At 44.7% G+C, this 17,584-nt stretch overlaps 1 protein-coding gene across 1 annotated transcript in view; it reads right to left on the bottom strand.

Annotated features, from left to right (window-relative positions):
- Positions 1 to 12,726: 12,726 nt before the first annotated feature.
- Positions 12,727 to 17,584, bottom strand: part of LOC126156121 (gustatory receptor for sugar taste 64e-like) — a 66,572-nt gene continuing 61,714 nt past the window's right edge. The window contains exon 5 of the mRNA XM_049916278.1: positions 12,727 to 12,885. Coding sequence (XP_049772235.1) covers positions 12,727 to 12,885 — 159 coding nt within the window. The remainder of the gene's footprint in view (positions 12,886 to 17,584) is intronic.

Raw genomic sequence — 17,584 nt, 5'->3', positions numbered from 1 at the left:
AAATATTCTCATCCGGTGTAACTGGGGAAAAATGTAAAAATATACTCAACCAATGTTACTATTGCAGCGTGTATGTGAAATAGCATCTCTGCATTAAAATATCAGAGTCAAATTGTATTCAAATTGTATTCTACTGTACCTCAAGAACTGCACTGTATCTCAAGAACTGAATTGTATCTCAAAAATCAAATAGTATCTGTGTGAACTGAGTAAATGAAAAAATGGTTGCTATATATTTTTGTTGTCGTTATTTACAAAAAAACTATCCCATACCGCATTGTGTTTATAAAGAATGTGCATGACACAAATGACATTAGTTCCTCTGAAGATGACTGCTATTAAGGAGGTGAATTTTAAGATAGAAGATAGTAACATATATGGAATGGTTGAATTTAATTACACCTATCGTGGAGCATCAATTGTCCAATGTAGCAGGAGGCACATGAATGTGTCAACTTCCAAAGACTTGTAGCAAACATGTCTAAAATTACATCTACTGTGTTCGAAGAAAACCACAGACATAGTATCTGGGAAACACTGTATGCTATCAAAGGGGGAACAGGGTGGAAACAGTAAAGCCCATTGGTACCGACCGGCCACCATGTCATCCTCAACGACAGGCATCACTGGATGCGGATATGGAGGGGCATAACAGACATACACTCCTGGAAATGGAAAAAAGAACACATAGACACCGGTGTGTCAGACCCACCATACTTGCTCCGGACACTGCGAGAGGGCTGTACAAGCAATGATCACACGCACGGCACAGCGGACACACCAGGAACCGCGGTGCTGGCCGTCGAATGGCGCTAGCTGCGTAGCATTTGTGCACCGCCGCCGTCAGTGTCAGCCAGTTTGCCGTGGCATACGGAGCTCCATCGCAGTCTTTAACACTGGTAGCATGCCGCGACAGCGTGGACGTGAACCGTATGTGCAGTTGTCGGACTTTGAGCGAGGGCGTATAGTGGGCATGCGGGAGGCCGGGTGGACGTACCGCCGAATTGCTCAACACGTGGGGCGTGAGGTCTCCACAGTACATCGATGTTGTCGCCAGTGGTCGGCGGAAGGTGCACGTGCCCGTCGACCTGGGACCGGACCGCAGCGACGCACGGATGCACGCCAACACCGTAGGATCCTACGCAGTGCCGTAGGGGACCGCACCGCCACTTCCCAGCAAATTAGGGACACTGTTGCTCCTGGAGTATCGGCGAGGACCATTCGCAACCGTCTCCATGAAGCTGGGCTACGGTCCCGCACACCGTTAGGCCGTCTTCCGCTCACGCCCCAACATCGTGCAGCCCGCCTCCAGTGGTGTCGCGACAGGCGTGAATGGAGGGACGAATGGAGACGTGTCGTATTCAGCGATGAGAGTCGCTTCTGCCTTGGTGCCAATGATGGTCGTATGCGTGTTTGGCGCCGTGCAGGTGAGCGCCACAATCAGGACTGCATACGACCGAGGCACACAGGGCCAACACCCGGCATCATGGTGTGGGGAGCGATCTCCTACACTGGCCGTACACCACTGGTGATCGTCGAGGGGACACTGAATAGTGCACGGTACATCCAAACCGTCATCGAACCCATCGTTCTACCATTCCTAGACCGGCAAGGGAACTTGCTGTTCCAACAGGACAATGCACGTCCGCATGTATCCCGCGCCACCCAACGTGCTCTAGAAGGTGTAAGTCAACTACCCTGGCCAGCAAGATCTCCGGATCTGTCCCCCATTGAGCATGTTTGGGACTGGATGAAGCGTCGTCTCATGCGGTCTGCATGTCCAGCACGAACGCTGGTCCAACTGAGGCGCCAGGTGGAAATGGCATGGCAAGCCGTTCCACAGGACTACATCCAGCATCTCTACGATCGTCTCCATGGGAGAATAGCAGCCTGCATTGCTGCGAAAGGTGGATATACACTGTACTAGTGCCGACATTGTGCATGCTCTGTTGCCTGTGTCTATGTGCCTGTGGTTCTGTCAGTGTGATCATGTGATGTATCTGACCCCAGGAATGTGTCAATAAAGTTTCCCCTTCCTGGGACAATGAATTCACGGTGTTCTTATTTCAAATTCCAGGAGTGTATTATAAGCTAAAAGTTCATTTACTGCTCTTTCAAATTAAAAGTAATTTTACATTTTCATCAACACACACAGCAACACGATTTTCACACATCTTCTTGAGCCGATGGAGAGCTGGACACCCATAGAATTCCAAGTCTTGAATAGCACCAGACTAGAAGATTCGATGCATCCATCTCTCCGCCCGCCTGGAAGGTGAGAGATCGCTGCCCTTCCTTCCTTTGATTGAACTGTCCACAGAGAGCAGAGGGTATGCGATGGTGCAGGGGCCGGCGCTGCAGTGGTTGCAAAGCGATTCCACCATCTCTCGCACAGCTACGAGAGGTGCTTTGCACTGAGGTGCATGCTGCTCAGGTTCGTGTTTCACTTCTGCCTCCACACTCTAGGTACCTGTGCCACAGCTAGATATTGTGGCACTAGTGGTAACTATAGTGCCTCAGTAACACACGAATAACGAAAAAAAAGTAAGTAGAACGCTCAAGATTTTTGTAAGTATATGCTATAAACAAATAAAAACATTTCAGACTTTTGCATTATAATCATCTTTTACACACTGGGTCCAAGAATTGAGCAGCTCAATTGGTCGATTTGATAATTCTCCTCTGTATTTCCTCCTCCTCATCCAAAAGGACGAGGTAGTGATGCCTTTCAGCATCCTCAGGAGCCGCCATCTCATGCACCCACTCCGGTACTTCACCCTCTCCTTGGAGCTCTGTACCTCGTTCGCTGACGTTGCCAACAACAATAAGATGTAGAACGTAATCATTTCTTGAAATTGTTAGACATGTACAGACAATCATTCAGGAAATCGTATTCTTTAGCTCCTGAAATACAAATAAAATATCATATTCTCTAGTTCATTGAAATTACTTATATATAAAAAACAGAGACTGAATTAGAAAATCGTATTCTGCTGCTTACAAGGCTGAATCAATGGCCTGCTTTTGGCCTCACACACCTTGATAGAAATACCTAGGAAAGCAAAGAATATGTCTCAGACAACTGAATGCAACGTGTTACGAAAAATAAATGTAGAACATTACATCCACAGTACATTATGTTAAAAAAATTTCTCTAGCAGCTACATTTTGGGAAAAAAATAAAAAAAATGCACTTATGTTATTGCTGCGCCGACTCGATTATTATTCCTGGAGGCAGCTACTGCAAGTCTCCAGCTGCTGATCTACAGCAGATCAACCAACATCTTCGGGATGAATGCTGAAACGACAAGAAACAAAAAGGAGGACTGTAATACCAGCTACCCAATAAAAATTAGCCACACACTAAAATTACAGCAGCAGTCTGTTCAAAAGCTCGGTAATACGGAGGTGTGCCTCTACCGACTACGACATAAACGGTTGCTATGAGGGATACTAAAATGAAGGTACATTGAATGAATGGGACGATTAACTTACATGGCAGGCTGTCCTGGCGAAGGCGTTTGCTGCTGCTACCCCTTATGATGCTGTCGTTGAAATTTCAGCGGTTTATTTCTTTCAAAAAATAAATAAATAAATAAAAACTGATGCAGGAACACACAAGCAACCACACAGGTCAACTGACGATGGCAGAATGAGAGCGACTGCACCACGATGAGGGTTTATATAGCGTCTACTCCACCCACCATTTTACCCAGGGGGCCAGTAGAAGTGCAGCATTCCTCTCATCTGCTGATGAATGCTGGTCTGTACATCCAGGACAATTTGGTGCTGATCTGGCAGCCACAGATTTCGTGCGCTTTTGTATGCGAGTTCTGGTGCACTCTAGAAATACCCACTTGTTCTGCTGATCCGTTCTATGTGCTGGACGCGCACGTCGACCCAGGCAGAGAGCGCACTTCCGGTTGCTGCTTCACTCTGTGGCGAGCTGCGGCCACTGATGAACGCGTCGCTTCACTGGTCCCAGGTTTTGCACTAACAAGCTACCGTGCTAGTGTATTTAACAATATTTTTACGTGATGTAGAATCGTCTTGATGTGGTTTATTTGCACTCATTTATTTTAGTTTCAATTTATAAACAATATTCGCATGCGACGGATTTTGGAGTGTATTTGGGTTCACTTATTTTTATGTGAAGTATTTCTGTTCCACGCAAATTCACAACACCACCTCTTGTGAACACTGCCTCATCGGCAAATAACATCTTGGATGTGAACAGTGGATCTTTGGCACACTTCTGGAACGATTGACAGAACCGCTGTCTGCCATGATGACCCTGTAGCCCTTGGAGCCTGAAAGTGCTGTACATGATATGAGTACAACAATTGTTCATGAAGTACCCTCCCCCAAATAAATGAGTGAGACACGCCTTTTGCTATTGCTAATCGTCGCACACTGGTTCCTGGGGTTTCTTCCACCGAACGTGGCACACGGTCCTCCATATCATGGTACTTGTGTACCTCAGACGCTGGAAAAGTTTGCCGAACAGCTTATCAGAGGGCGCTCTGCACTGTTAATATTTTTGAGCGTGGAGGGCACGGACTGGCAGGATACGTTCATTTGCTAAACCGTAGCAGAATATCATATCCGCCATTTCACTCGTCGAGTAGTAGGCTTCTACTTTTAACAAGTGGTGGAAGAGAGAAAATGTGAATGTATTATACCAATGGTACTCACAAACGTTGCAATAACAGTCAACACATAAGTGAATTCGCGTTTGGAAGAAAGGAAATAACCATGATACGTACTCAGGATTGAGCGTACTGTACAATAAGGGAGACAAATACGGCGAAAACTACTGTAGTCTACAACACGACTCGAACCACACAACTGCTTGCAGACCACCTAATGGTAGGTAGAATACTGTGAGTAAGACATCATAATATCCTGCAGACACATCTGACGGAGCGCCAGTACTACGACTGAGCTAATATCCGCAACCAAACGTAGCACAGCCCTTCCTCTAAACAAGTGTTAATCTCGGAAAGCATGCGTTTTCGCACCCATGTTTATTGGACTTATTTTTCTTGTTTCGGTGAGTACTACCGCCTCTCAAAGTTTTCGTGGTTTTTTTTTTAACATCCTGTGTTTGGACATACCATGCAGACACTAACAGTTTCAGCTCACACATTAACCTTAAACTGAACTTTTATGTGGCCTGAATTGTATCATCAGCTTTTTATAACACCAAAAAAGTAGGCTATAAAATTTGTTGTTTCATCTCAGTTGTAACCAGTACTAAAGATACAAGAAGTGGATTAGCAGCTGCTGCAGCAGAATATAGGTAAACTAGCAAAGGCTGCGTGTCTCGGATGCCTTTTTTCAGGAAACATGTCTTTATGGGACTGTGTGGTCCCTCGCCCATTGCGAGCTGCACGGCCGTACATGCAATCATATGTGCCTGTTCACAATGTTCATAATGCAAACACCTTGTCATGGTTAAACGAAAAACGTACCAAGCGACTCAATCACACTGTAATCATGAAACGTTGGAGACAGATTACTTTCAAATGTACATAAATGTCAAATGAAAACATGTATCTGTAGGGACGTGTCACTATCGAGGTCACAATGGTGTAACAGCCGATTGACTCGCGTCTTCACTATCATCTTATGTAACACATAAATACTAATTACTGGACACAACGGTCGTGGCATTTAAAATTTGAGTAATAACTTAGAGATACAAATAATTTTTAGATAAATTTCTATGTGAACTTTTTTCTTGTTACCGTATGAGAAAGCCACCTACAAAGATTTCAAAAGTATTTCTGGTATTGCCTGTACATGAAGCTCGTCCAGTGGATATCCTGGATATCCTGTTTATTGTTCAGGATATTTCCATAATGATGTTGATATAAACATTCAGGTATAATGAGGAAGGGCGATATATCAGTGTGAGACAGAGAATGCTGCTTCAGAAATTAGTTAGTCGAAAGTTATAGAGAAAAATGAAAGAAAATTCAATTCATTGTTGGTGTACTGTCTAGGCCAACGGCTTTGCCGCAGTGGTAACACCAGTTTCCGTCAGATCGCCGAACTTAAGCGCTGTCGGGCTGGGCTAGCACCTGGATGGGCGATCATCCGGTCTGCCGAGCGCTGTTGACAACCGGGGTGCACTCTGCCCTTGTGAGGCAAACTGAGGATCTACTTGATTGAGAAGTAGCGGCTCTGGTCTCGTAAACCGACATACGGCCAAGAGAGCGGCGTGTTGACCACATGCCCCACAATATCCGCATCCGGTGACGCCTGTAGGCTGAAGATGACACGGCGGCCGGTCGGTACCGATGGGCCTTCCAAAGCCTGTTCGGGCAGAGTTTAGTTAAGTACAGACTAGGACAAAATCCAAGTAGACATATTTATGCAACACTTTTGTTTTCACAACTTGCACAAGGTGTTACATTCACAACAGTTGCTGGGCGTGGTAACACCAAGAAGTTATGTTGGCACGACATTTGCTCTTGTTGCTTTTAAATGTAAAGTTCATGTACAGATAAAAAGGTGCAGTTCTCAGCACATATTATAACTTTATTCTATTTCTGCGTGTTCATGTGAACACCAATTTTCATTAAAGTATTTGTCCATACATCGACTGTATTCAAATAAAAGCAAATAATGTCTCTGTGCAAATTACGATATATCTTCGTATGAGGTTCCTTGCATCAGTACCAGCTGTACGGCACATGCTGGATGCTGACTAAGTTTCGCAGCTATCATGTCCTGTGAAAAGTAACCTGTCAATCATAATGGAAGCTGATAGAAGGAGACGAATAACAAAGTCACCTATACTATCGCAGTAGGTGTAGAATTCGTTTTTGGATCTAAATCGCTTATAAAAAATACTCATGGGGATTCGTTAAAGAATTTTCCATCTTCTTGTCACTGAGCCAGCATCCGGCATTACGCTATGAGACAGTCATGTGACTTCCAGTGCATCATCTGAATATGAGCCTGGAAGGGTGCTAAAAGTTCTAAAACCGGCTTATGGAATAAACAACATTTCAAGAAGTGACTCATTGCAAAAAAAAATGACTCTGAGCACTATGGGACTCAACTGCTGTGGTCATCAGTCCCCTAGGACTTAGAACTAATTAAACCTAACTAACCTAAGGACATCACACACATCCATGCCCGAGGCAGGATTCGAACCTGCGACCGTAGCAGCAGCGCGGCTCCGGACTGGAGCGCCTAGAACCGCACGACCACCGCGGCCGGCAACTCATTGCAGTTTCCTGTGTTTGTATTGAAAAGTCACGGGTCACGAAACAGCCGTAAGGGATAAGTTTAATAATAATGCTTTTTGGTATTGTTTGGACATGACTGTGTAGTATTTTTAAAGTATTGGAAATAAAAGATCACTGACATAAAAATTTGTGTATATTCGAACGTCTGAAATTCAAATTCGAATAATTACACTTTATTTAACCACATTTTAGTGTTGTAAATTGTTACAAGATTTTTATTTACATCTGCGGTCTGCTGTGCATTATTTCGTACTTCTGTACATTCTGGCGTCTTGCAATACCCTAGTCGTGAAGGGTTCAAGAACAGGGTCTGTTATTCTCGGCACATACTGGCTAGCATTCAGTCAATCTTAAAAGATTTTCAAATCGGTCCTGGTGTCACAGCCAATATCTTTCCACACAATGATTCCAGGAGTTGGAGAGCTATGGTTCTGGAGAATCGCTGCTTCCTGTGATTCTCCACCATGTTGCCTATGGACACAATGGCGTGGAACTGACAACTACAATCAGAAGAGAGACTCGTCGCTGAACATTATAGGGCGACCCTCAATATCCCAGTCCTATCTCTATACCATGCAAGTCCCTGTTGTCTGTGGTAAGGTGCCAATGGGAAACGATGCGCGGCAACTCGAGATCTCACCCAGCCTCCAGTAATCTTTTCCCAACGACTCCTGGTGACGCTGTACCTGTAACTTCTGCTTTCATTTTAGATGTTGTCCTCCATCTACTCGCCACACTGGTATCCTGAATCCAACTCCTTTTATTTCAGGCAATCGTCATTGCGATTTGTCGGTATGATGCTATCATGTCCCCCAGAACAAAGATTCGACCTCAGTGCACATCCTCAGTAGTGGAGCAAATAGAGAACGAGGGCAGTTTCTCAGTGTGGGGTCCCTACATAGGAGGTAAGCATATAATCTGCTCCATGTCAGCCCTTAACCTATTGTTCCTTTTTATTGACAGGTCCTTACTCTCTTGTTATAAGCCGCTTTATATCAAATTGGTATCAAAATAATTAATTAATCGGACCCACCCCTTGCCTGCCCCTCCTCTTCCCTCCCCACCCCTCCACAAACCTCCAACGGTCCCCCCATCACCCTCACCGAAACAGGTGCACTTTCAGGCCTGAGTTATTCGAATATCCCCTCCCAGTCTATCAATTTGATTGACTATTTAATTAAATTGATCAATTCATTAATCTCTCCCCCTCTGGGAAATCCTCCAGCCCTCCCGCTTTCCTCCCTCACCTCGAAATTGGTGGCTCTGTGCTGGAGAGGAGGGAACTTAGAACAGGAAATTCAGTTACATAGAAGAAGGCACATTGTTTGCTAAAAGAATTGCTTCTATTTGCAGTGGTTAGATCTCTCTTGCTCATCAGTCTCTGCTGTTTGGGAAGATGCAGGTCTTGCAGAATACATCGAAAAGAATCAATTACATCGATCGATTTTTTTAAATTCCGAACACACAAGGAATACTGCCAACATAACTCACCGCACGTAGTCATACCGCTAAAAATCTTTCAGTCGCGAAGCACGTGCTGTACGCCATGCGCCACCTGCGTCACGTATTCCTCTGACCGCTGTTGACTGCTGCACAACCAGCCGTCCCATTTGCGCGCGTAAAAAAATTAGGTAAAGTGTTTGATGCCCCAGTACGTTTGCAAATCTTGCTTTAAATAATTTGTTTCAAATACGTTTGCACACATAACACTGCACTGTGTACGTAGGCTGTTTAGATTTTTATATTGGTAATGCCGCGTAGCGCTCTGTATGAGGATCACTGGCTGTGCTGTGTGCGGTCTGTGGCTGGTTTGCGTTGTTGTCTGCCATTGTGGTGTTGGGCGGCGGCGGCTGGATGTGAGCGGCGCGTGGCGTTGCGCGGTTGGGAGTGGGCCGCCGGCGGTGGTGGATGTGGGGAGGGGGATGGCGGAGTTTTGAAATTTGTCATGAACTGCTATATATATTATGACTATTAAGGTGGATACATTGTTTGTTCTCTATTAATATCTTTCATTTGCTAACTATCCCTATCAGTGGTTGGTGCCTTCCGTGGTTTGAATCTTTTATTTGGCTGGCAGTGGTGGCGCTCGCTGTGTTGCAGTGGTTCGAGTAACGAAGATTTTTGTGAGGTGGGTGATTTCTGAAAGGTATAGTTTAGTGTTACTCAGGGCCATTCTTTTGCAGGGATCTTTGATAGTCAGATTGCGTTGCGCTGGAAATGTTGTGTGTCAGTTTGGGCACAGTCTTGTATACTTGTTCAAAGGGGACGTTTCACTGTCTCACTACTTAGACGAACCACAGATGATAGTCAAAGAAGTGTGGCGTGGAAATGGAAAGGAAGAGAAAATCTCCACACGCAACTCAGGCACTGTGTGGACATGAACTCATATATACAGGATGTTAGGGATATTAAGACAGATATTATAATCACTGGCACCTTAATATGTATCCTCTTCGGTGTATTGGTTTCTTTTTCCCTGTGTGTAACAGTTTTTCTGCGACAATAAGGAAATTGTGAGTCCGTCTTGACGCAAAACACTTTTTGTTCTTTTTTTATTCATTCCGAAAACTAGTTTGAGCTACAAATATCGCTATCATCGGTGGGTTCTTTAAATCTAATACATGGAGAAAATGGTATAGTTTTAAACATTGTAAAACATTATTGCATTTGTACTATTTGTTTTCTTAAATATTGATTTACTTTGAATACCTTCATACTACCCTTTTCTTATGCGTTACAGCGACAACAATCTTAAAACCATGCTGTAACGTATAAAAAATAACGTAGTAAGAAAGTATTCACAGAAAACAATATTTAAAAAGTACCGTTTTTTTATAAATATGCTATTTAAAAAGTACCGTTTTTTTATAAATATGCATGTATTAGATTTAAAGAACCCACCGATGATAGCGATATTTGTAGCTCAAACTAGTTTTCGGAATGAATAAAAAAAGAACAAAAAGTGTTTTGCGTCAAGACGGACTCACAATTTCCTTATTGTCGCAGAAAAACTGTTACACACAGGGAAAAAGAAACCAATACACCGAAGAGGATACATATTAAGGTGCCAGTGATTATAATATCTGTCTTAATATCCCTAACATCCTGTATATATGAGTTCATGTCCACACAGTGCCTGAGTTGCGTGTGGAGATTTTCTCTTCCTTTCCATTTCCACGCCACACTTCTTTGACTATCATCTGTGGTTCGTCTAAGTAGTGAGACAGTGAAACGTCCCCTTTGAACAAGTATACAAGACTGTGCCCAAACTGACACACAACATTTCCAGCGCAACGCAATCTGACTATCAAAGATCCCTGCAAAAGAATGGCCCTGAGTAACACTAAACTATACCTTTCAGAAATCACCCACCTCACAAAAATCTTCGTTACTCGAACCACTGCAACACAGCGAGCGCCACCACTGCCAGCCAAATAAAAGATTCAAACCACGGAAGGCACCAACCACTGATAGGGATAGTTAGCAAATGAAAGATATTAATAGAGAACAAACAATGTATCCACCTTAATAGTCATAATATATATAGCAGTTCATGACAAATTTCAAAACTCCGCCATCCCCCTCCCCACATCCACCACCGCTGGCGGCCCACCCCCAACCGCGCAACGCCACGCGCCGCTCACATCCAGCCGCCGCCGCCCAACACCACAATGGCAGACAACAACGCAAACCAGCCACAGACCGCACACAGCACAGCCAGTGATCCTCATACAGAGCGCTACGCGGCATTACCAATATAAAAATCTAAACAGTCTACTTACAACTGTAGCTGGAAAGTGTGCTGTAAGTTGCGGCGCAACGAACCACAGCTTGGAATGCATGGTGGCTCTCTCAAGTGTTTAGTTCTGGTACCAACTTCTTGTCGCCGCTCGTGAGCATAGCAGCCTTCCCAGGAGCACGTGGAACAGAAATACTTCACATAAAAATAAGTGAACCCAAATACACTCGAAAATACGTCGCATGCGAATATTGTTTATAAATGAATGGGCAGATGCAAATCCCCGAGTAATTCAGGAAAGAAGGCATCAATAACGATTCTAAATCAACGTATGGGTAGGCGTACTTGGCGACGGATGAATAGGGCCATACCACAAAAGTTAACTGGTTACCTGGGACGCATTATTTGGACTTTATCATTGTATTTCCTACCTTGCTGGAGGCTCTGCAGCAACGAATACAAACGTGGTTCATACATGACGGCGCACCAGCACACTTTCGTCACAATATGTGCTAACATAGAGGGGGGGGGAGGGGGAGCACACCTTGGCCTGCTTGTTCTCCAGACCTTAATCCCTACACTTTTGGTTAAGGGGGCTCTTGAACGAATTGGTCTACACCAGGCCAATCAACGTTGTGAGTACACTATAGGGTCGCGTCTTTAATGCGTGCCAGCAGATACAACAATAACCGGATATATTTCAAAGAGTGCGTCGTTCCTTACGCCGGAAGGCAGAGTTGTGTATTCTCATGAATGGACGCCATTTTGAACACCTCCTGTAAACACGTGTTTATCATAGAAAGTTTGTGTTGTGAATTGGCAGGAGCCAATTCACGGAGTAGTTTAGAGGAAGCCGAAATGCACGCGTTTAATTACACGCTGACTGGCGTGAGGTCTGGAACAGTTAAGGGAATTAATAGTAGCAAATAAAGTACGTAGTTGATATAATACTTAACTTTAATCCACAATTGGTGTACATCGCTCTTGACGGTACATGTTATAATCTCAATAACAAATGCTATGGCGCCTTGCTAGGTCGTAGCAAATGACGTAGCTGAAGGCTATGCTAACTATCGTCTCGGCAAATGAGAGCGTAGTTGTCAGTGATCCATCTCTGGCTAAGTCGGCTATACAACTGGGGCGAGTGCTAGTAAGTGTCTCTAGACTTGCCGTGTGGCGGCGCTCGGTCGGCAATCACTGACAGTGGCGACACGCGGGTCCGTCGTATACTAGCGGACCGCGGCCGATTTAAAAGCTACCACCTAGCAAGTGTGGTGTCTGGCGGTGACACTACAGTTTGCATTTCCGGATCCATGTTTATTGGACTGATTTTTCTTGTTTATGCTACCACCTCTATCTATGGACAAATCTAAAACTATTGGTTCTATGTAGAGGGCATTCATAACGCAAAAATTCTCCATCAGAGTGCAATAGAAGTGCGCAAAACCAGCGACACCGTCCGGGTAGGTTCCGAGGGCGTGACAGTCCGTGATCCTACAAGTACCTGCGTGTGTGGAAGCTTTGGTGTGTGTTTCCGGCTTGAATACTTTGTAATGTGTTCTTTCGTTAATAACTAAAAACAACGGATTTCAGAGCATACGTTTCCTTTACTGGTTTTCTTGTTTTGGTGTGGAATACCCGTCCGACGTTTGCAAGAGTACATCTGATGCATCCAGTATAATTATGCCTCTGTGTTTGATGCATATTGTGAAATTCGTGGGACACTTACGAGAGACTGTTGAGGAGCTGATAGCAAATGAAGTAGAGATTAGTTGTGAATGACAGCAGAACAATTTTGTTGATACGCGCATTCGTGGCGTGGGCGAGGTGTGCCAGGCTGCAGTAATTCTCACGGATGCGCTGCCAAATTTTCTGTGGCACAGCCTGCAAAAGAGGAGAACACCATTTTAAGTGCACCCAGCAAGACATCACAAAATACGAACATCAATTTTAATCAACGATATAGAAAATTTTATGGTTTCTTTAAAGTACTGTTTCAGTTTGCTGCGAAGATCGAACCACATTCGTCGACATTTGTAACTTAACCTGTAAGGAACACGCTTAATTTCAGTAAAGTGAGCCACACGTGTACTGTACTGTGACAGAACACTAATACAGATTAGCGACGTTTAATTTGAGGTTCTGTTTTGCCTTGCACAAAGTGGGTAAAAATATCAAATAACAGTAGTGTTTTGGTGCCAACAAGATGGCCAACTCCGCCGCACATACTGATTGACTGTTTCATTTTAAGTAGCGGTAAAGTACTGTGTTGTGATTCGGAGAGCAAGATGTGGGAGTGTGTGTGTGTGTGTGTGTGTGTGTGTGTGTGTGTGTGTGCTGATGAATCTGTGTGGGTTATGTGAATGCTGTGTGGGTTTTGTAAATACAAAGGAGCCCGCCATTGTCGCTGCTCTAGCCAAGCCCTGCATATGGGCAACCCATAGATCAAACGTCAGTTTGTGCCCGAAGGGTGGACTTGTCTCCTACCATCCGACCACCTCTTCCGGGTATTTCTCTTTTTTTGCCAGGCACTGTAGATTACGTAAGTTAGTTATTTGATTGCTGTTATTATTATTGTTGTTACTGTTATTATTTTGTGTATAGGAATTTGACATGTCGTCTAAATACTACTGCAAATCGTTTACATCATCAATTTTAAGGTAATGCGTGTCATTCTACAGATCATAAAAAGTTTGGATGCCAGTCAGCTTATGTTACTTCAATTTGTTAGCGTTCTGTAACAAAGGGTCACACTTTAATTTGTTAGTACGTAGTGCAGTCATATTAATGTGACCACTGTCTATGTCCCGGCCGGAGTGGCCGAGCGGTTAAAGGCGCTACAGTCTGGAACCGCACGACCGCTACGGTCGCAGGTTCGAATCCTGCCTCGGGCATGGATGTGTGTGATGTCCTTAGATTAGTTAGGTTTAAGTAGTTCTAAGTTCTAGGGGACTTATGACCACAGCAGTTGCGTCCCATAGTGATCAGAGCCATTTGAACCACTGTCTATGTTCGGCGACAATGTACGATAAGTCCTAACAGACGGCTGGTAGTAGCAGTAGCAAGGGAGGGTATATAAAACGTGTTGGGGGGATTTGCAAAACAGAAATGAAATGATGGCATGGCACTGCTGGCCAGGAGGCCCCCATCCGTGGAAGTTCGGCCGCCGAGTGCGAGTCTTACTGCAGTCGACGCCACATTGGGAGACTCACGTACCGGCGATGAGGATGAAATGATAAAGATGACAGCACAGTAACCAGTCCACGAGCGGAGAAAATTTCCAACCCGGCCGGGAATCGAACCCTGGCTCGCTCCATAGGTGCGAGGTTACACCTGCAACATTCGCCGATATGATCATGTTAGTGCTTCATACTCCGAGCTAGGGTGGCTGGGGCCGGACAAATTGCGTGACGACCACACTCTATGTCTACTTCACCGACTCCTCGACGCACAAGCACCCCAGTACCTTGCTTCAGAGATTAAAAACCTGTCATGCCATCATAATCGAAACACGAGGTCACTCTTATTTGGTATCCTAATTGTGCCCACTCGCAAAACAAAAACTTTTGCAAACTCCTTCTCAGTTGCCGCTGTCCGCCTCTGGAACAAACTGCCCCTTACCTTGCGCAAAATTCAATCTCCTGCTGCTTTTAAAAAGAAGTTGAAGCATTTCCTACTATCATTCTCATAACGTTCTCCACAAAATTAATGTACAAGGCCAATCCTCTAATCTGTCAAATAGCAAAGCTAGCGTCTCCTATCTTGCTCCTGAGATGCCTTCCTCTTCATCTATCTCTATTAGCCACGCAATCTTCTTTTCCCTTATATTTCCTTAATTATGTTTCATCATGTCTCTCTATTCTTCTCCTCCCTTCTCCATCAGTATCCCTCATACTCCCTGCTGCTAGCACTCCTATCTAAAATCTGTCTCTTCAATAATTTCTAATTATAACAGTACTTATGATCTACGAATATAAACTCTGCATGTATGTATTTTTCCAGGTGTGCCTTTGTAATTGTTTATTTCACTTTTTGTGCGAGATGTAGTTTAACATGCCTACTAAAACATATGAATGTAAAATAAGTAGAATGCCTGGTTAGATGTAAGAGAGGAAATAAATAAACTGCCGATTCAACTGTGTTGCACAATGAGCCGTAGATGAAAGAGGCGAACAACCGCTGCGAACACGTGTACGGGCGAATAGACGTGCAACTGGTGCCCAACTGACCGCCCAGATCAACCTAGCGGCTGTCGTGTCTCCTCAACGACCGATCAGCGAACGTCGCTGCATGTGGACCTCTGCACCCACGATGACTGCTGTTCACTGGCGACAAACATTGGTATTTGAAAGCCAATACCGCAAATGGACGTCCACTGACAGGTGGTCTTTTCCGATGAATCAAGTTTCTTGATCGGTCGGATAGAAAGCAAATACTCTGTAACATCGCCAGATGTGTCAGGCCGGATGAGGGAGCGTTATGAACTGGGGAATGTCTTCGTGGCATTCCCTAGGCGATCTCGTCGTTCTAGAAGGCAAAATGGATCAACACAAGTTTGCTTGGGGACCATGTCTACCCCTACATACAGTTTCCTTGTAAGGTGGCTATAATTTCGCACCTTACAAGCACTCATCCACATATTTTGCCGTGACCTACAAACACAATTAGGTACCATGTGATACGTTGTACATCGTATATATGAATATATAAAGAAGAATGACACTGTCACGTACGCCTTGTAAATAATTGTTAACGCTTATTGCATGAAAGGTGACGGAGTATCTTTATTATCAGAACGGCGTAATGAATGATTGCCTATACTAGTAGAGGTTGGAACGACAGTGGAAATGAAACTGCAGGAGGAACTCAAGCCCTGGGCGGAAGGCCACACACAGGTGTGTTGGTTCTGCTTAAATACAGGAAGCAGCAAGACGGACGTTGGGACACGTGAGCGCTGGCGCACATTACAGGGCTATTACAAATGATTGAAGCGATTTCATAAATTCACTGTAGCTCCATTCATTGACATATGGTCACGACACACTACAGATACGTAGAAAAACTCATAAAGTTTTGTTCGGCTGAAGCCGCACTTTCAGGTTTCTGCCGCCAGAGCGCTCGAGAGCGCAGTGAGACAAAAGGGCGACAGGAGCCGAGAAAGCGTATGTCGTGCTTGAAATGCACTCACATCAGTCAGTCATAACAGTGCAACGACACTTCAGGAAGAAGTTCAACAAAGATCCACCAACTGCTAACTCCATTCGGCGATGGTATGCGCAGTTTAAAGCTTCTGGATGCGTCTGTAAGGGGAAATCAACGGGTCGGCCTGCAGTGAGCGAAGAAACGGTTGAACGCGTGCGAGCAAGTTTCACGTGAAAGATTCAGTGTTTAAACCTCCTCCACCAAGAAACGTGCCAGAAATGCGAGCTCGCATCAACAATGCTTTCGAACTCATTGATGGGGACATGCTGCACCGAGTGTGGGAGAACTTGAGTATCGGCTTGACGTCTGCCGAATCACTAAAGGGGCATATATCGAACATTTGTGAATGCCTAAAAAAACTCTATGAGTTTTTGTATGTGTGTGCAAAGCATTGTGAAAATATCTCAAATAATAAAGTTATTGTAGAGCTGTGAAATCGCTTCAGTCATTTGTAATAACCCTGTAGAGTCGCGACTGGCCAGTATTCTAGCCGGACGGGAAGGATTATACTTCAGAAACTACGAAAATCTGGGACGCAGCTGAGAGGAACGAGGAAGCGTCACCTTGGAAATCATGCATCAGAAGCGTACCATTGTATGAGTATTGGTATTTTCTCGCAAACTTTCTGCGCTGGACAACTAAAAGACTAAAATATGGTTAATCGGCGTTCGGAAGAATATGTAGAGAGGGAGAATATCCCGTAGTTTCGGGAATATGATTCGTTTTCGCAATTACGATGGTGGGGAGCCGAGCCTTGCCGGGGAGCCAGCGGTGGAGAGACGAGGTCTTCTGTTGTGAGCGGCCGTGTGCGACGGTCGCTCGGTATCAGCTTTGTTGGTACAGACAGAGTTACTGTCTTTGCCCTCAGGAGAGTTTACAGTTAGAACAGTTAGGCACTGTACTGCTGCGAACCTATACGATTCTGGATTTCACCTCCGGGATGGAAGTCGTCGTCGAGGACGCAGCGTTCAGTAATTGAGAGCACTTCCTCTGCCTATTCTCCCTTTCGTTGAGACGACATCTGAATTCCGTCCTTGTGGCTGGGAGTTCGCGTTTCTCGTCTGTAGAACACAGAGAGGAGAAGACATCAGAGTAGATTAGTCAGAGGACCGACTTCTGCCGTCCTAGTGTTTGAAAGAGTTTATTTGTGGCTGGAGTTCTTCCATCATGGCAGACGAGTACGAGAACCATCACTTCGACGCACCGGACGCAGTAGATACGGTGACATCGCAAATTGCTTCGGCGTATTAGGGCTATAAAGCTAAACAGCTGTGATCACGTTAGTTTATTTCCACTGAGGTTCCACACCACCGTAGATCATCTTTGACAGTAGTATCTTCTAGTGTTTGGTACGTAGATGATGTCAGTCATTTCGCATTAT

The sequence above is a fragment of the Schistocerca cancellata genome, chromosome 2, assembly GCF_023864275.1.
Source record: "Schistocerca cancellata isolate TAMUIC-IGC-003103 chromosome 2, iqSchCanc2.1, whole genome shotgun sequence".
Classification (NCBI taxonomy): Eukaryota; Metazoa; Arthropoda; class Insecta; order Orthoptera; family Acrididae; genus Schistocerca; species Schistocerca cancellata.
This window is presented reverse-complemented; position numbering and strand designations above follow the sequence as displayed.